This window comes from Chiroxiphia lanceolata, chromosome 6, assembly GCF_009829145.1.
Source record: "Chiroxiphia lanceolata isolate bChiLan1 chromosome 6, bChiLan1.pri, whole genome shotgun sequence".
Lineage (NCBI taxonomy): Eukaryota > Metazoa > Chordata > Aves > Passeriformes > Pipridae > Chiroxiphia > Chiroxiphia lanceolata.
In genome coordinates, this window is record NC_045642.1 from 29,529,724 (window position 1) to 29,549,745 (window position 20,022).

The 20,022-nt window shown below is 40.7% G+C and overlaps 2 protein-coding genes across 5 annotated transcripts in view; both read left to right on the top strand.

Annotated features, from left to right (window-relative positions):
• MAP3K9 (mitogen-activated protein kinase kinase kinase 9) overlaps positions 1-876 on the top strand; it is a 132,968-nt gene extending 132,092 nt beyond the window's left edge. Inside the window, exon 12 of the mRNA XM_032689892.1 lies at positions 628-876. Coding sequence (XP_032545783.1) covers positions 628-682 — 55 coding nt within the window. The 3' untranslated portion in view covers positions 683-876. The remainder of the gene's footprint in view (positions 1-627) is intronic.
• A 376-nt stretch (positions 877-1,252) lies between these two features.
• The window catches only part of MED6 (mediator complex subunit 6), a 30,167-nt gene continuing 11,397 nt past the window's right edge, over positions 1,253-20,022 (top strand). Inside the window, exons 1-9 of one of the 4 annotated variants that reach the window (XM_032689898.1) lie at positions 1,253-1,335; positions 7,605-7,764; positions 8,233-8,324; positions 10,533-10,615; positions 11,333-11,441; positions 11,824-11,939; positions 12,701-12,728; positions 17,288-17,360; positions 19,546-19,936. In XM_032689898.1, coding sequence (XP_032545789.1) covers positions 1,314-1,335; positions 7,605-7,764; positions 8,233-8,324; positions 10,533-10,615; positions 11,333-11,441; positions 11,824-11,939; positions 12,701-12,728; positions 17,288-17,346 — 669 coding nt within the window. In that variant the 5' untranslated portion in view covers positions 1,253-1,313 and the 3' untranslated portion in view covers positions 17,347-17,360; positions 19,546-19,936. Of the gene's footprint in view, positions 1,336-1,448; positions 1,568-7,604; positions 7,765-8,232; positions 8,325-10,532; positions 10,616-11,332; positions 11,442-11,823; positions 11,940-12,700; positions 12,729-13,293; positions 15,486-17,287; positions 17,361-19,545; positions 19,937-20,022 lie in introns of those variants that run through there. The other 3 variants (XM_032689897.1, XM_032689895.1, XM_032689896.1) reach the window with 3 other exon arrangements.

A 20,022-nucleotide genomic window follows, 5' to 3' on the forward strand; every position in this document is an offset into this window, starting at 1 on the left:
AGATACAGCCTTGAGGTACTGAGATTACAAAAATCTTAATTTGGGTGATTAAAGTGTGAGAGATTTCAGAGAACTTAACTTCTCAGTGTGCAGAGACTTACAGAACAGACAAAGCATGACTATTACTGTATTTGCAACAAAGGCTTAGCACATCTATACACCACGTTATGTTGAAAAAAACTTCATTAATGTAATGTAATGACTATATCACTGGCATGACTAAAGTCCAGTTTTCCAAAGCAGCATTATTCTGCCTGATCTTGTCACTTTCTGTAACCTTCACTTGGTACCTTCACATCTTTCATCACCTGAAACACATAAAGCAAGTGTTCTTCAGGCAGCTCTCCTTCACAGAAAATAAGCCCAGAATATTCGCAAGTCAGATAGTGACTCTAACATATTGAATGAGACAGGAAACCTTGGGGATGGAGAGCCGGGGGGAAGAATATGTGGGTTTGCAAAATAACGTTCGTCTCCTAATGCATTGGTATGAAAGGACTGAATAAAGAGCAAATAAGCAGCATCAGCTCTGGGTTGGTCTCACTTTTTGATCGCTCTCATACAATAATAATATCCCTTTCCTATACTTTATACACACTAAAGTACTTGTGTACTTTATTCACGCAGATCTCTAACAGAAGGGGAAGAAATTCCATCACTAATTACCATTATGTGCCATTAGTGAGCTGATAACCTCCAGACTCAGACCCTGCTGCTGCCAGCAAAGGAAGGGCTGATCTCGGCAGCCTCTGCAAAGGCTCGGGCAAGATGAGTGCCTGGAGCTACGCTAGCATGACACAAGGGTATTGGACGCTGTGTACAGCAGACTGGTAGATTGTAGTTGTCAATCTAAATAAAAAGCTCGTTAATCTTTAGTGCATGTATATTCTTCCACCCACTGAATGTTGTTCTTCACCCTGTAAATGACCAAAGAGCCAAAATGCCAAGGACCAAACCTCAGGGCAGGAACCATGCAGTATTCTGATAGTGTGATCTCAAACATCCCACATGATTCCCACATGGCAAACTAAATCAGAGATACCCCAGCCAGCTCAACCAGGATGACTGTGATGCCGAGCAGCAAACCTGCAGCCCGCATCTCTTTTACTTTGAAAGTGACCGGCAACTACCAGAGAGTCAAGATCAGGTGAAAGCGACTGCTCTTCGAGCCGGTGCTTCCCTGTCCAGCAACGCGGCCTCGGGATCAGGAACCTTCTCCCACCACACCCACTGTCCCGCTGGCGCCGCCTCCCCGCTTCAAAGCCGCTTCCTGCGCGTCGCCCCGCCCCGGTCAGGAAGTGCGCGGCGCGGCCATGGCGGCCGTGGACATCCGAGGTAGGCCCGGGCCGGGGGCGGGCGCTCGGGGCTCGCTCCCCGCGGCTCCGGGGGGCCCTGCCCGCCGCCCTGCACCGAGCTCCGCCCGCGGGCGGGGAGCGCCCTCCGCGGGGCACAGCGGGGCCCCTCCGCGGGGCAGAGCGCGGCGGGGAGACTTGAGGAAGGGGTCGGCGTGATGGTGTGACGGTCCTTGGAAACTGTGCACAAGTAGCGTTGCTAATGCATCCGTGCGATGAGATGAAAAGCTGCCCAAAAAAACAGTTTTCTGGGATGTGCAGCGGGCTAGGAGGGTGTGCTGAGGGTCACCTGGGCAAAGCAAGCCTCCTTCTGGTAGGCTCTGCCTTTACAGGTGGGATAAGAAGGTCCTGGGGTGAGATGGTGACATAAGGGAATAGCTAAAAAAAGAGAGTTTCAGCTCTGAAGTGTGGAGGAAAGTAGGAAACGCGGGCATGTGTGTGGGACTTGCATGAGACCAGAAGAGGGAGTGAGGCTGGTAATCTTAAAAGCATTTCAGGTGGATGTTATGAGGGAGACCAGATGTTACGAAGACCAGAAAGCAAGCTGAAGTAACTGAGAACAAGAAACATTTGTGTGAGAATTCAGGGTTATGAGGAAAAAGAGATAATGTTTTGAAGAAGGGGTGATATTTGAATAAAGTATTAAAGAAGGTTTATGTTGTAATCAAAATATAAGTTACATTACTGTGAAGAATTTGAACTTTGAGAGAGGAATTGGGGGTTGAGAAGGCAAGGGAAAGGAAATTATTTTTCTTCATAAGGGTGCCAATGGATTCACATCAGAAGCCTTTGTGGTGGAGTCTCAGTGATCAAGAGCAGATATTTAGGGAAAGCTTGTTAAGAGTCAATTTTGATAATGCCACAGAGGTTTTCTCATTTTTTCTTTAAATTCTTAATGATACGTGTAGTCTTGTGTGTTTTTCTGACTGCCTTATTTGAGATTACAGGAAGGAATTATTTGGACATTTAATGGAGGAGCACTGTGTTAAGTTATTAGCTGGTGCCAGGACCTTCTGTCTTAATCCAGATCATTTAAGCTCCCTCAGAGTCTTTTATCTGACATGATTTAATATATTAAGTAGATTTTGAGGCATACTTCTGTTTTTAAGCTGTCTGCTGTGGTTAACCCTCGCTGGATGGCAGGTGCCCACCAAAGCCACTCTATCACTCTTGTCCTCAACAGGACAGGGGAGAGAAAATAAAATGAAAGGCTTGTGGGTCAAGAGCAGGGCAGGGAGAGATCACTCACCTGTCATGAGTTACTGTCATGGGCATACCTGACTCAATGTGGGAAAATTAATTGAATCAGAGTAATTAAATCAAATCAGAGAAGGATAACGAGAAACAAAACAAAATCTCCCCTCTACCCTCCTTTCTTCCTGGGTTTAACTTTACTCTCAAATTCTCTACCTCCTCTCCCCTGAGCAGCAAAGAGGGACAGGGTTGTGATCAGTTCAGACATGCTGTCACTGCTGCTCCATCCTCCTCAGTGGGAGGACTCCTCACACTCTTGCCCTGCTCCCTTGTGGCATCCCTCCCATGGAGGACTGTCCTCCATGAACTTCTCCACTGTTTTTGTCATGAAACGGGTTCTTTCACCCATTGCGCAAGAAGCCCATCCACACACAGAGTTGAGGTATTTGTTTATTGCTCTTAAACCCTGTACCAGCCTATACTCCTTAGAACAAGGCTTCTTTATTGGTGTTAAATTCAGATTGGCAGTCTCTAAGCAGCCTTCAATACTGCATCCAGGGTGACGCTTTCGGGTTCCTCTCAAGTCTGGTTCATGGTAAACAGATTTGAGCTTTCTATGCCTTTTCCTGTGAGATGTATAGCTGTACAGAGTTCTCCAAAAAAGTTATTTGTCCATTTAGCTCAACAGTGGAAGAGGACATTCTGGATATAGAAACTTGTGAGTCAGTTTAGTCCAACTGGACACTCCATGAGTGTCAAGAATGGCAGTAAAGCTCCTTTTCCCATTGCTCCAGTAATCGGTATCGTAACTTTACTTAGCAGGCCCTTGCAGCTAGTTATTACTGGTTGTGTGGCTCTGCTGTCGATCAGAAATCTATTGTTTCATTCCCTGCTTGTACTGGAACTAGGAGACCTGCTGGGGATGCCCTGGTATTTTCCCCTGTCCCCTTCCCTCATTGTCAGAAATTCTCTGGCGTCATAACATTTGCATCCTCTAGTTGACCCTTCCTGCCTACAAAGAGCACATTGGTTCAGGCCAAAGGTGGGAGCCCTTTCAGAGCCCAGCCCCCCTGCCTGTTGCTCTCCTTTCACCATCTTTAATACAGTTCTTTTTTCTGTCACAGTTAAAAGATATTCCATATAGCCTTCATAACTCCCCAGTTAGGATTATCAGTCAGTGAAACAGTTTACAAAAGGTGGTACATTCCAGTAAAACAGATTTAAACCTAGCCACTTTGGTTATATATTTGAAAAATGAATGGAGTCAGATAAGGCTGAAGCTGATAATAATATTCCCTGAATTCAAGAAGAAGGGTTAGGAATTAAAGTAGAATGCTGGATGATCAATGGATCTACCTATAAAAAGGCATCCCAGTTTTCTGTGCATCATACATCAAAACCAGCAGTGAAAAATCCAAAATTTTGCACCTCTGAAAAATGGAATTGTTGGTATAATTTTACCTTATGCTTTTGGGCCCACCATAATGTGGGAATATCATTTAAATTCAAAGTAGATATTGCTGACACTAAAACCAACGATATTTTTGGCAATGAAAGAGGCTGAGAAAATTTTATCTCCACAAATTTTTGAAATTGGATCATGTGTGATCTAAAATACAGGTCAGCAATGAATTTTGTTTAATACATCTTGGTCTCTTAAATTGGTGGAATTAATAATGCAGATTAATATTCTGCACTTAAACCAACCTGCCTGCAGTTTTTAAGTACTTCCTATGCAGGATGAGTAGCTTCGTTACACGGGTGATCCCTCACTTTTCCAGAATGACCAAGACCTTTGCAGCCCCCAGGGCTGGGTCAGGATGGACATCACCCCCCAAGAGACTGAAGCAACTGTCCATTGTCACAGAGAGCATGGCCTCTGACCTACCCTGTCCTCTGGGCCAACTTTGGGAGGTGGACAGGATCTGCCAGCTCTGCAGGGCCTGGCAACTCATGGGGCTGCTTGGCATGGCTTGTGTTACGCTTGGCATTGGGAGAAATGTGAATGAGGTGCTCCAGTGTGGGTCCTCCACAGGGTCATAAGTCCTGCCAGCAAACCTGCTCCAGTCTTGGGCTCCTCTCTCCATGGCACCACAGGTCCTGCCAGGAGCCTGCTCCAGTGATGGCTTCCCATGGGGTTGCAGCCTCTTTTGGGCATCTACCTGCTCTGGCGTGGGATCCTCTAGGGGCTCCGTGTGGATCTCTGCTCCGCTGTGGTTCTCCATGGGCTCCATGGGAACAGCCTGCTTCACCATTGTCTGCACCATGGGCTGCAGGGGAATCTCTGCTCTGGTACCTGGAGCACCTCCTGCTCCTCTTTCTTCACTGACTGCAGAGTTGTTTCTCTCTCCTTTCTCCAGCTGAAATTGCTGTTGTGCAGCTTTTTTCCCTTTTCTTAAATGTATTATTGCAGAGGTGGAACTGACATTGCTGATGGGCTTGGCCTTGACCAGTGACAGGTCTGTCTTTGAGCCAACTGGCACTGGCTCTGTGGGACATAGGAGAAGCTTCTGGCAGCTTCTCACAGAAGCCACCCCTGTAAGCAGCCCCACTACTAAAACCTGGTCATGCAAACCCAATACCCTATCAGGTTATTTTACTGTTCTCTTAGTTTGTCAAAGCCTAGCGTTGGGCTATCCAGCCATCAAGGCCAGGAACAAGCCATTGTGTGAATTACTCTTGTTTTTTGCTATGGTTTGCTGGCTTGTCTCCCAAATTGTCTTGAAATTCATGACAGATTGGCAGTATTGTCACAAGCACTTTACTTTTGCATCTGTGATGCAAATTCCACAAGAAATGCTTTGAACAAGATGTCCTATTTTTGAAATGAACAGGGAAGCAGGAACACCATCCTTTCTTTCTCATACCCAAAATAAACAGTACTCCTTTCAGTATAACAGGCATGTCAAGTTCGAGATTGGTTTTATTCTTCCTCCCTTTTTCCAACAATAGTTTAAGAGAACAATCTTTCTAGTTATAAAGGCAGTTGTAAATACTGACACTAAGCATCTATGGATAATTGAGCCTTAGAGTCCAACTCTATGTTACATTTTATGATACATTTATCAGTCTATATACAGCATTATATCTATATATATATATAGATCTAAAGCTTGCCTGACATTCCCCAGAGAAATGCAGTTATTATTAAGCATACAAAAAAGAAAAGTTTGTGTTTGAAATATAATGTGAGAATTTATTATGACAATAATGCAGACACATCGTATTTTGTGTGTTTTTTTGAAAGGAAAGCTTTTTTGGCTTTGAAAGGCATTTAGAATAATCAGCGTTACCATGACTTAAGTGCTTGATAATGGATCTTAGTGCTGTGTTACTGAGATTTCCATTTTTATAGCGAGGAGAGAGAATAGTGTGTGTGAAATAACATGAATGCCTCTAGACCTCCCACTCCCCACCCAAAAAGAGTTAGGCTGGCAATTCTGAGATTAACAAGGTTTATGTGTAGCTATTTATGCTGCATTTGTCCTAATTAGCTGAGCAGGTAGTGTTACTTAATTAACTGTTTGTCAGAGAAGCTGCTAATAGTGTATGAACTGACATTTTTGGGACTGATCCAGTCATCCTTGAGCATGCTGAGTTGTCACAGAATTGCAGAGAAGTAAAATATTCTTAGCGGAATGATAAAAGTGGGAGTTCTGGGTAAGTATATAATGTGTGAACTTTAGGGAGTGGTTCCTGTGCGGAGGGAATTTCAGTTCTTCAGTCAGTCTTCAGTGACATCTCATAGCTTACATTTTTTTTAAATCTAAACAATACATGTCTTTTCCTGCTTTCTTGTGTCTTGGAAATTCTATTTGCTGTTTCTGCAATTTAAAATGGATGAGTTTGAATGTTTTTTTTAAGGTGCCTCATGGATCTCCAATGTTAGCAGATTTGTTGACAATGAAACTGATTGTTACACTGGTTTTTTTTGGTCTGCTTGAGGAATATGGTTTTGCTGCAGTGTGATAATAAAATTCAGGGACGTTAATGCAAATTTCCCTAAATCTGTAGGAATTTAGCCGGCATGTAATGACTTGTAGGTTATTGAATATGTTTCATTTAAAAAGCTTGCTTTTTATATAATTGTTAATGTTCTGTATTTTGATTTCTGTAATACCTACTGAGTTGTGGAATAAATAATTTTCTGCAGGCAAATTGGCAGATTAATTATATAGCCAGGAATAGAATCTCTTGTTCAAGACTAGTGGGAAACATCTGCCTAAAGATAGCATCTTTGTATCTGCTGTTGTTTTTTGGGGTCATTTTTCTTTTTTTTGTATAATAACAATCTTTGAAACATCATGATGATATATATTTTAGTAACAGAACACGTGAGATGTTACTAGTAGCGCTATTTTGTTTCACTCAGTAGTTTACACGTTGGCTTTAGCAATAGAAAACTCTTGGTTTAATCTGTAGAGTTCTACCTGTTTTTCAGTATCATAGTTTACAGCTTGGAAACTGTTTTTGTAAGAAATAAACTGTTTTAAACATGATCAGGTTCATATTTAGTGTGGACTGTATCATTTCCACTCCACCCTCACCTCCATAACTGATTCTGACTTAGTTTAGTAAATTCAACTTACTTACCAGACTTAGTTTTCAAAAGGAACCATGCTTTGTATTGGGTTTCTACTCAGCTAATGCTGTGTTGGGAAAGTAAACTCGTATATAATACTGCTGAGTCGATGTAGTATGATAGTATTATATCCAGTGTCAGAGCCAATTAAGTCCCAGCTGCACAGAGCACATACATGTGCACACAGACCCTGCTCACATTCTTGAGACACAAAGGTGTCTAGTGGTCAAGGAAAGAAAAGTGCAGTCATAAAAAGAGACTATTTCTTTTGTGTGCCTCCAAGAGAACTGCAGCAGGTTAAAGGTTATCAGTTATTATTTGAACTCTGTGAAACACTTTTAATTATAACTGGTTTGTGTGAGGCTGCGTTCCATCTCCTTTCTCTGCTATAGTCATTAACTGGTGGCAATTTACTCTTGGATGGATTTGCATGTTTCTGGCTGCTTTAGTACTCAGTGTAGATTTTATCTTCCCAGACAACCTCTTAGGAATCTCCTGGGTTGACAGCTCCTGGATTCCAATATTAAACAATGGGAGTGTGTTGGACTATTTCTCAGAGAGAAGTAACCCATTCTATGACCGAACATGTAACAATGAAGTCGTCAAAATGCAGCGGATGACCTTGGACCATTTGAAGTAAGTTGTAATTTGCAACTGCTTCCTGTGCAGTGTCCCTTGTCCCTCCATCCAAAGACTTTGATGGTTGAATGGAAGGATGCTGGAAACCTCCTTCTTGTGCTTGGTTGTGGTTGCAGAGAGGCTTTTACACCAGCCATGCAGATGGTCACATCATACATGGATTCTTAGTTGCTGTGTTTAAATGAAATCTCGATGATGATAGATTGTTATCTTTCTTGCCATTTATTTGTTGCATATATGTTCCACTTAGATGTTGTGTCAGGTTGTTATAACTCCTTTTGTACATGCACCTAGGGCTTGATAGCTAACTCAGGAAATCTTATGCCCTTATTTACTGCACATTATATAGAAGAGCTTCCAAAGCATCAGAACTTCATCGGTTTACTGCTGGGCCCCTTGGTTGCTCTTCACATCCTGCAGATTTTACTTTGAGGAAGATACTTATTCTGGTTGCATCTTTTTCAGCCAGATGGTTGGAGTGGAGTACATCCTTCTCCACGCTCAAGAGCCCATTCTCTTCATTATCCGAAAGCAGCAAAGGCAATCTCCAACACAAGGTATGGTCACTCGGTTCTTCCCGCTGTTGAGAAGTCCGATCTGTTAGTCGTTTTTATCAATTCCTAATTTGCATCTAAGCACTTCTGTTTCCCCTTTTCTGTCTTTACCTTAAATCTAACTGGAAGGGTCTGAGGCTTTGTGATGGGGCGGGCGTCCTTCTGCAGCAGTGACCTGCAGAGTGCCGGCAGCAGGGACTGCCATCTTGTGGTGAAATGGGAAGAGAAAATGAGAGAGCGCTGCCCCGTGGTACATTTTGCCACGGGAGATTGGTAATAGCATTCGTTCCACGTCACATTTATCTGTTAGGCTATGATTTCTTATCGTGATGGAATCTTGTGACAACAGCACCACTCCTTACAGGGTCACTGATGACCTTTTCAAGATTTTAATCCAATACCTTAGCTTTTTTTTCCCTGTCTGCATGCAACTGGCATAATTATTCCTTTTTAACCTTGAATTTGTTTGTGTGTGTGTGTGATTAATCAGATAAGTAGTCACATTTCAGTAGTTATTGGACTATCTTCTCTGTTTACTGCATGCTTATATAAAATAATTTAGGTTATTTCAGAGTAAGCTTTATAGAAAAGAAAGGCAAAGTTAGTGCAAGTTATTTTTTAACTTCTTTTTTTAGGGATTTAAGCTCTGCATATGCATTTTGGTCTTGTGTGGGACTTCACCTTGTCTTGCAATGCTACTTATTTGCTTATATTAGGTAATGACCTCTTTATATTGCAGTTCCATATTGAAAAAGAACGTACATGATTGATTCTTTGGTAGATTTGAGTTATTTCCTTTTTAAAGGTTTTGAATCTAGCTTCCAGAAGGTGAGTATGGAAATATCATGCAGCCCTTAATTTCTGGTTTTGACACCTTTTAGATCAAGATTGGATTTCCACAATATGTGTGTTCAGACTTGTGCTGTAAGGCAAATGTATGTTTGGTGGAATTTAGCTGGGACTTGTTTGGTAACATCTTTTTCTCACTGTGACTGTACAGTTTGTGCTGGGTACCTTGATTGAGTCACACAGTTCCCTAGCTCAGATGTTACCCATGTGTTTCATTTTGTAATGGTACAAATATTAGTGTATTTGAGACATGGGAATGGGGAGGGAAAACTAAAATTTAATGAGTTCACAGCTAGTGTAGGGTACTCAAATACAACTGGTGCAGGCCTGTCTTATGATTTCTGTGTGTTTTTAAAAAACATATTTTAAATTCTTTAAGACAAGTTTTTACCTATTTGAAGTGATTTTAGAAAGATCTTTAGATCGAGTGATTAGGGAGAGTAACCTGTCTAAGAAAGTAGGCTGCTCTGGTACAGAGCTCTGAGACAGTAAAGCTGCTGTTCTGTATCTTGCTCCACTTGTAAGGAAGTGCTGAGAATCTTTTTTTCTTTTGAGGATAAGTGGGTACTGGCTGAACTATGCACCCAGCTGTCTTGGACTGTTATTTTAGGCAGGTGTCTAAGCTTCATAAAATGCAAGTACTGGATGAATTGTTAATACAGATGGAGGAACTGCAACAAAGGTGTGCACAGGTAAAGTCCTTAGGAATGCAAAGCTGATAGTATTGTGATTGTTGCTCAATTGAAGAATGTTTGGCAGATTTTTACGGAGGCAGTTGTGATGTTTCTCTGCACTGCATCTCTAATGAACAAGAATTTTGGATTGGTCAGTAGAGCTTCCAAATCTGATTTAGCAAATGCCTTTGGAAGGTAGTCTTTTTTCAGCAAAATGTTATTAATTTTGAAAGGCATGCTCTGTGTATGCTTAACACCATTTTATCTGGGAAGTCTAGCTGAGAGGATTGTATGAGTTGGAGAAAGCTGAGTCCAGAAGAATGAGATCTTACAGTGTTGTGGGTTTATGCTGGTAGCCAAGGCAAGTGGAATTACTTCCAGTGCAGTTCAGTTGACTCTACTGGTGTGGCTCTGAAAACTCCAACTCTTGTGAGGCCAGTCATTTGTTTGAAGTCTTAAAGCTTATTCTTTTCTATTTGTTAAACAGATTTTGGGTTTTTTTTTTCTTCTTATCAGTCTATGGCTAAGCTGCAAATAAAGCGCCTTGAAGGAAAAGGTTCAGAAAAGAAAATTTTGTGATAAGATAAATATTGCAATTTCTACTGTTACTACTGAAATTCAGCAATAAATACACGATCTTAAACCAGAGCTTTAAATCGATCCTGCTCTTTTTTTTTCCTCCCCACAGTTATTCCATTGGCTGACTACTATATTATTGCTGGAGTGATTTATCAAGCACCTGACTTAGGGTCTGTCATTAACTCCAGAGTTGTAAGTGTTCTGTGCATTTGATGTGTACTGGTTTGTGTTTGTTTTTACTTTTGTTTTTTCTCCAGGCTGTTTAAATCTTTCCTTCACTTTTTTGAGGAAAGATCATGTGTAGTAACAGTGCAATAACTTAAAAACAAACCTCACTGGTTAATATTGTGTGCATCCCATATGAAAATGAAAGATCCTGTGACAGTGCAGTATTGCCCAAAAAGTGAGATACATTGCTTAAGGATGAAGGATCAGAATAACTGAAGCTACACAATTGCTAAAACAGCATCAGGTTTGAATAATTAAAAGAAAAATTGCTTGACAAATACATATGAAATAGTAACTAAATACATATTCAGCGAAGCTTGCTTTGAAAAGTGAATGTTGATGTTAAGCTAATGTAATATATATTTTTAAATGAGGCTTACATTTTTAAGCTGATGTGATGGTACTTCTTTTTAAATTGCATGCTTGGGTTTGTTTTGATTCCTTCTGTCTCGTAAACTACTGCTTTTGCAAGTTTTTCTCTGCCAGTTTAGAAGAGCATTTCAGAAAATGCCTTGTGAGCACCTGTTAAATTATATTCTTGGTCCAAATCTAGATGTCCCAAGTTCCCTTCCCAGAATAAAAATGAATATAGAACACTAATTTTAAAAACTCTGCTTTCAAAAATTTATATTGTATTTTCTCCTTAAATTCTAACACTGCCATATGTTCCTGTCCTGAAAGCTCACTGCAGTGCACGGAATTCAGTCTGCTTTTGAAGAAGCTATGTCTTACTGTCGCTATCACCCATCCAAGGGCTACTGGTGGCATTTTAAAGATCAAGAAGAAAGAGGTATGATTCCTAGTTGCTCCTGCATACTTTGGAAGAGGAAAGGTAGTGTAGGGAAAAGCTTGAGGCAATGCACAGTGATGGTGTAGAGGTGAGGTGAAGTGTCTAAAGGGTTAGCGAGAGCTCCCTATGTGAGGAAACAAATCTTGTTCTGTGCTGGTGGGGATGAACATCGAGGCATAGGTGGGACATGAAAATGGTGAGCTGAGTGTCAACAAAGTGGGCGACTGTTCAACCCACTGGAGGCCAGTGTACATTTTCGTAAGTCAAACAAGTTTGTCAAGTGGTAAGGTTAGAGGAGAGTCAAATACCAACTTGTCGTACAACAAAGAGCTGCTAAAAGAATTTTTAATACCTCTTTCTCTAATGTTTCTGTGACTTGCAGAGAAAGCTAAACCAAAAGCCAAAAAGAAAGAAGAACCAAGTTCCATTTTCCAAAGGCAACGGGTAGATGCTTTGCTTTTAGACCTAAGACAGAAGTTTCCACCCAGGTTTGTTCAGGTATGACACTTAAAAGCCACAATATTACTGTAACTTACTTAGAAATTAAAAGACAGTCATAAGTACTTGAATAGTTGAAACTGAATAGGAATTTTGTGTATTTCTGCAATGATAACATGGATTAGATAATAAGTTTAAAATGGAAGACTCTGATTGAAGTGCAGGATTCCCCTTTGTAATTGCAGGAGTCATTAAGACTTAGGAGAAACTATGAGGGTGAATTTTATTATACAGACTCCTTATCTAATAACAGAGGGTCTCAGCTATCAGGTTTTGCTGCTGCTTCCATTTTCATGCTTTGTGAGCTCAATCAAGTCACCACAATATTTTGTCTTAGTTGCTCCATTGTTCTGAAGACTCATTAATTAGTGTGGAATTCTTGGCATTCTGTGAAAGTTGTTGTGATTACCTCTGATTGTCTTTGGTAGCCATTTGTTCCACCAGGTGGTCTGCTTGGGAGCAAAGGAAATTATGTTTACAGCATCTCACAAAATCATTTGTTCCTCAGATGTGGTAGAGACCAGCTAACTGCATTATTTTTGCTTTAGTGTTCTTCAGTTATAAGAGAAAAAACTTGACATTACAAAATGTTAATTGAATTTTGTTTGAAGTGTATTTAGTGATCCATTCTACCCTCAATTCATATTTGTAAGAGTGCATTGCCTGGATTTTATTCCAAAATGAATAGTTGGAAGGGTTAAAAATCATTATTTTGGTTCCCTTGATGTGTTGTTTTATTTTTTTTTCTTCTTCTCCTACAGCAAAAGCCCGGAGAAAAGCCTATCCCAGGTAAAACTCTAATATTCTCACAAGACATAAAAAATAGCCTCTATATGGCAGTATTTTCCAGTTGCCATGTAAGCTCTTGCTGCTGCTACTGAGGTAGTTTGGAATTCTGACATTGCCTAATTGTGCAAAATATTGGATAAGAGTTCTCTGTGAGAGCCAGAATGAAAATGAAAAAAGTATGTATTCTATTCCTACCCTCACTGTAAAACTGGATTGCCTGAAGGTCCAAATGCAGGCAGTGGTCTTTGAAAGTAGGAGGGTGAAAGGGTGAATGAGGAAACAGTTTAGTCAGTCCAGCATCTTAGTAATTTTACATGGTACTAGAAGCTCTAGAAAGCCTCTGAAGACTTTTGAGTTGATCACAAGCAACCTCAAAACAGGAAACGGATGAACTCTCTTCAATCTATTCCACTTTTTCACACATATGAATTTACTCCCTGCTTATTCTTACACCTTTGAAATTAGTTTTGCCCCTTTGACAGCAACAATATTTTCTGTGTACTCTGAACAGTATTTTAGCAATAAAAATCAAAGATTTGACTTTCTTTTGCTGTTACATCTTTAGTGGATCAAATCAAGAAGGAACCAGAACCAGCCCCTGAAACTGTCAAGCCAGAGGAAAAAGACACTGTAAAGAATGCCCAGCAGAGTGCTGCTGCTAAAGGACCACCTGAAAAACGAATGAGGCTCCAGTGAAGGGAGAAGTTGTACTTCTGGATTCGTCATTACCTGGAAAACAGGAGATTCTTGCTCCCTTTTCTTTATGTTTAAGCTCTTCCACTGAGGCTGACAATTCAGGAACCAAAGTCCCTGTAACAGCTTTTTCTGTAGAAACCTCTCATGCAGATGTTAATGTCAGGATGTGAGCTGCCTCAAAGAAGGTGTTTTCAGTCTCCATGGTTTTTTGAATGTTGGCTTCTGAGCATGGTTTTTACATGGACATATTTAGCAACCTCTTGAAAACTTCACAAACTCTTGCATCCTTTGTGTCTAAGTTTCCCATGTAAAAAGAAAAAACTTTTATATATATATATATATAAAATCAGAATTCTTGGCAAATAAAACTCCTGGCTGCTGGGATGCCTTTCTTAGATGCATACTTTGTTAACAGCAAATACACCATGTGTACTGGCAGCATTATTTTTGCTTGGCTACTGGAATATATTTTGAGGAGGAAAAGTTCATCTAAAGGATTTAGGCTGCCTGCTATAAATTGCTGTGCCTTTAGTATGCTTGGGATAAAGATAAAAGATTTGATAACTGGAGCCTCAAATCCGTGTAATTAAGTGTCAGACTGCACTCGGTCTCCAAATGTTCTTTGGCAGTCATTTTACTTATAGGTTAAACTGACACTTTATTATAAAAGCCAGTGTTCTGTGAGAGAGATTCGTAACAAAACAGGATAAAATTTCTTGCTGTGGCACACTCAGCGAAGCTGTTTATATTTCTAATTTTTCACTCTAACTCAAATATATCAATTACATCTCTTCCTCTGTGCTCCTAGCACTTCCTTGCTCCTTGATTAGACATCATCCTTTTAGACCTGAGGAGGTAGGGCAGTGGAAGAGAAACACCACTGACAGCTATATGCTTATTGAAGCATATTTATTGCACAAACCTTTTTTTTTAATTGAAATAATGGAGCAATCCTCAAAATAGCTTGCTTGCTTTCCACAACTGTTACCTTCTTTCCTGTAGTAAACTGTAGTAAGCAAGAAAAAGCTTTGTACATAGCAACCAAAATGTAGATAGGAAGGAAGACTAAGATATGCTTAGATGGCTGTGCCAAATTTATTTTCAGGTTACAAGATACTCTTTTTCTGTTTTAGTAACTTAGCTACCCAGTCAGAGCTATTTATTACTGAATGGTAGAATGACCTGTCAGAACTATTTATTATTGAATGATAGAAAGACCCATGTCATTTTTGTCCTGTAATCCCAAGATGTAATGTTAAAGATGTAGATAAGCCAATAGCTGTTCTCTGCTGAAGCAGATACAGATCTGAAATTCATATATAGGTGTACTTCAGTGTGTATTAGGTTTATTTCATGCCTAGGTCAGATTTGAACAGCTATTTATCCAAATGTTGATGGAAGTAGATAATAAGCTAGTGTGAACTATTAGGTCAAGTGAAAATATAGAAAGCAGTTATTCTGGGATGCTTAAAACAAGACAGAGCTAATTGTTCAGCATTGAATCATGACAAGGTGGTGCGAATATCCTTAGAACAAAAGGGTGTTGGTTCCTTCTTTTATTAAAGAAATTCCTCTGAAAGCAAGTACCTGAAGAAGCACCAAAGCCATCGTCTCATCTACCCCAGTGATGGAAAGGAGGGATCTCCAGAAATAAGACCTGAATGGTGAGGAACCTCAGGAGTCCTTGCTGTTGATGTTCAGAATGAAGTCCTTGGAAATGTCCATTTGAGGAGCTGAGGGACCTGTATGTAATTTGGAAAAACTTAAGCAAGAAAGATAACTAGACTGCATTGTAATGAAGATCTAGGGTGTTAGGCTTTGGTTGTGGGGGGTTTCTTTTGGTTCTTTTTATTGTTGTTGTTGGTTGGTTGTTTGTTTGTTTTAATGGAAAAAAATTATCTATTTGTATACCAAGGAAATATTTACCACTACTAGCAGAAGAAAGATACCTTGCTGAAGAGATGTACAGCTGTGGTAAAAAATGGATGGTAGAGCATAGTATGAGCAAAGTATTCTATCAGCCACTGGACTTTACCTGAAATAAAGTGTATTGTACAGCTCCATGTCTGAAAAAGAACTCCTCTAAAGTAGGGGGGGTTGAAGAAGGGCAATAAAATGAGTAGGAGAAAGTTTCTCCTATGATGGTACTGGGAGGACCAAGACTTCAGTTCCTTTGGAAAGAAAAGACAAATACTAAGTGTTTGTAAAACTGAGTAGTGAAGCAAGTAGGAAAGTAGAGAACTCTTGTTCTGTCTTGTAGTACAAGTTAATGAAGCTGAATTGGAGTTAACGTTTAGACTGAATCGTATTCCATGCTCAGAATTTGAGCCAATTCAGAGATAAGGGCCTGAAGGGGCAGACTGTCCTCATCTCTTCATCTCTTAGCAGCCTTTTTGCTTTCTGCAGAAATATCTGGTATTGGCTGGTGTCAAAGGGCGTTACAAAGAATGGACTTCTGGTCTGATCCCATCTGAGGTAAAGTGCTAGCATCTAAGTTATTGAGAGGACAGAAAATGGCTTCCATTCATGAAACAATGCATTTGAATGTGATAAGCCTCTTCTAGGGGAATGATCTTTTCCTGAGAGAATTACATTATAAAGCAGTTAGGGATGTTACCAATGAGTGTGCCCATTTCTTAGCAGCTGTCCAGTGCTGAATGTCTGCCATACAAGGGACTGAAATACCTTCTGATCCTGTTACTTGCTGACCAGATATTCTAAAATAATTTTATCAGTTAAGTGAGCTATGATATTAACTTACTGAAATGACATTATGTCAGATATTACTGTTAAACTCCAAGTAATTTACTGTTAAAAAGAAGTTAAGCAGCTATCTTGTAGTCAATAATGTTTTCCAGTGTGTAAGAATCTAAGCCTTTTCTCTTTGGTATTTATAGGCTCTCTCTTGGTTTAGAGCCTGACTGCTGAGGTCCCAAGTCCTTCCAAAGGACCTTCAGTATTTGTAAAGCTTATAGATGAAAGGGAGATAATCCAGCAGTTCTGAAATTTGCCCATGCTCCTTTTGCATAAAGGAGAGATTTGGTCATACTGTCTCTACTTTTTGCTCTTGGATAATAACCATTCAGACTTCAAAAGGGCTTTTCTAAGTCACAGGGTAGCAGGAGCTAAAAATTACCGTGAACTCTTAGTAGAAACAATTCTTCTCATAGTCTGAAAGTACATATAAATGTGTGCATACCCATGAATGGTTATGCATGTATTGTATATATGTGTGTATGTATACACATACATGTAAAAATCCAGCCAGACTGTAGGAAGAGGGTTAGTCTAGCTACCTCAATGTACTGTGTAAAGCTAATGGTGCCTCAGGTGCAGCAGAAATACTGTCATTTTCAACTTTTCACTAAGTAAGGTCTGACCGGGCTATGTGTTGCTCTTGCCCATTTCTCTTTGCTACTCTGCCCCTATACTTCATGTTTTAGTAACCTTTTCCCAGCAAAAAAGGTCATCTGGACAGTCAGTACGTGTTGTTTGCCAAAGCAAGCTGTACTTGGAGCAAGGCTAGAAGGGTATAGGCAATAGGAGGGACAAGGCAAAGGGGATAGAATAGCTTTATTTTGAGACATAGAGTTTCCCTTTGAGGAAAATGGTGAAGATATATTATGCAAATAGACTGTGGTTTCACTGAACCAACAGATGGTTTCTGAACAAAAGCTGATGTGATACACTTTTTCAGGGTTGTTTTCATTATTTTTTTCAATAGCAAAGCAAATGATAACTAGGCATTCAAGGTTCAATGAATCATAGATGGATGGGTGGTGTTGAGAAATTTTCCCAGTGGAATGAGTTATGACGTATTAGTGATTTCTCAGCAATCAGGTGGTTAAATTTCTTTCTAGGAGGACAGTGGATTTTAACCTGTGGTCCACAAGGCTCCTGGGGTTTTGTGACCTGTTCCTAAAGACTCAACAGAAGGTAAGTGAGAACAGTAAATTTCTCACTGGTAGGATTCAATTCCATAGGAGCTTGCACCTTCATTGGAAATTTTAGGGGGCTACGAGATTGAAAAAAATTTGAAAAACACTCATGAGAAAGCTGATTACACCTGCCAAAGAAATGTTTCTGCAGTTGAAGTAGCAAAGACTGCTGTGATATTTTTTCCCTGCTCTACTGTAAGGCCAGTCGTTTTTTCTTCCCAGCCTGTTCATTGTCATGCAATGAGAATCTTTCCCTCCCTGCCCTTTGATCTTTACCTGGTCCATACAGAAATGCAAGGGTCTGGTAACCTGAACATAACAGAGTGATCACTGTATGAAAATTATGTAACCTCAATGCCGAAGGGCTTGCTTGGGTGCTGAATGGCACAAAGTTACATTGACACTACCCCACAAGAATAATCTGCCATGAGTTCAACAGTGGAACTAGAGTATTTTCTAGTCCTAAATTTATATTAAAAGAGAAAGAAAGTAGTGGACAACTTCAGTTTGGGGGGTCGTACAGGTGGCAAGGGATGTCTCTAGCAAATTGGCAGAGTGATTTAGTAGGGCCTTTACTATAACTTAAGGAGTGATCACACAGGAGAAGTATGTATTTAAAAATAGCACTACAGACATTGCATGCAGATTATATAACAGGATTTTTCTGTTATTGTAGTCTGATTTATATATATTTCAAAAGACATAATCTGACATAGTTCGCAGCCCTGGAATGCAAAACTAATAATTGAAAAATAGTGGATCATTTTTCAGTAACTAGCTACACATAAGACTTCACAAAAAACCCCAGTTCCTATAATTTTAAAACTAATGAGAAAATAAATCTAAGGCTAACACACATCATGGATTTGGATGTATATCTAGAAAGATGCTTCTAGATCGATCCTAATAGAAGCAGGCATCCTGTTTTCTTTAATCTGAGGTACTGTATTACAAAGTGTATGCTACTAATGCTGGCCATATTTGCAAGGAGTGAGCAAGGTGTCAGTTCACAGAATCTGAAGTTCCTTTGGACAACTGTTGGTAACCTCCACAGCTGTTGGTTAGGTCTGCCAAGTGCCCAGCTTAGAAAACCATCCCACTCAGGACCCTGGGGCATGAGGCAGCAGAAGGAGGCTCTGAACATTTTGCTAGCTGCTTCTCTCACTGCTCAGCCTCCTGAGGGGCAGTGCCTCAGATAGTCTGAAATGTTAAATGTTGCTGCCTGTCCCAGAGTGATGGTCAGCACATAGAAACTGGTCTTGAAAAGCAGGATTCCTGAGATGGATATGGGGTGGTGGGAGGGTGCACCTCCTGTAGCTGAGGAAGATAATAGCCATAGCAGGTTGGACTTCATCCCAGCTGTGCTTTCAGCACTGAAATGAAAGTTTTGAAGAATTCCCAAAAGATAACAGCTGTGGCTATGTTGAATCCCAGCAATATGTGCCAGAAAACCGGTGTGCAAAGCTGTGTTGCACAGGACATCCTGTCCTACCACAATCCAGATCACTGTGTTCTAGCTGTGTCTTGATGTCATCATGGCTGGGCTTCACGAATGAAGATTTGGGAAGGGCTCTACCCACATTTGCTACAAACATGCTGGTGACTAAAAAGGCCAATGCAAGATAGACTGGTCTGGTTGCAAAAGGCACAGCAGAAAGACTCCTCAGGTGGTATCGACAAGACACAGTTCTTTCTGCATTGTCTTTTCTCCTCGAGAGTGATCCTGCGTTCATTCTCAAAAGAAGCAGCAGTGTTATATAGTGTGTCTCCAGACCTCCCAGTTGGAGGCCAGAGTAGACCAGTTATGATGATGTCTTGATGTAGCTGTATCCCAAAATGAGAATGGTAGCCAAGTGGTAGAGGTACCTGTAAGTGTTCTCTTTCCAGTGCTCTGCAAGCACAAGCCTTTAGAAGGGCCATGATGTGGGAAAATGGCTGCTGCATCGGTTATGTCTGTAATTAAAGCATATTGTTGTAGGTATGTAGCATCTATGGTGTAAATAGGCTTGAGGTTTTATATTTGGTGCTATTAGTTTGCCTCTATATTATTGAATGTAGTGGAAGTGAATTACCCTTATTCTATCTGTTTTCTTGGAGGGGTGTGTATAGCTGTAAGTAGCTCTAGTAAGGCACACACTAAGAAAGGGTACCACAAGGAGTATTTCTATATTTTTTCATTTCAGATTCTAAACTTTTCCAGATTTTCTTTTGAGCTGAAAATAGCCTGTTTCTGATGTCCGCTCACAAATTATCCTCTAATAGAAAGAGTGAAAAAAGCAAAAGCCATCCTTTGAGATTTTAAAACAGATTTTCCCACTTGTGGCCTACCCAAGAATGATCTCTTTGCTCAACACAACCATCTGTGACAAAGAGTGCGAATCTGAGCTGGGGGCCTCTCTCTTTATGTCTGCTCAGAAGGAGAAGCACCCATTAATTTGAAATGAAGCTTATAAAAATATGGGAACGTGCTTGTGGAAGGCTGATTTACTCCTTCCTCCCCACAGGAGCCTCTGTCCGTGCTGAAAGGGCAGGGTCAGGAGGCAGCGATGTGCCCCCGGCCGCAGGTGCCGTTTCCCGCGGGGGCCGGGCCGCCACGGCGGCAGTTGGAGCCTCGGGGCGGTTCCTCCCGGGCTGGGCCCTCTCGGGTTCCATCCCCGGTC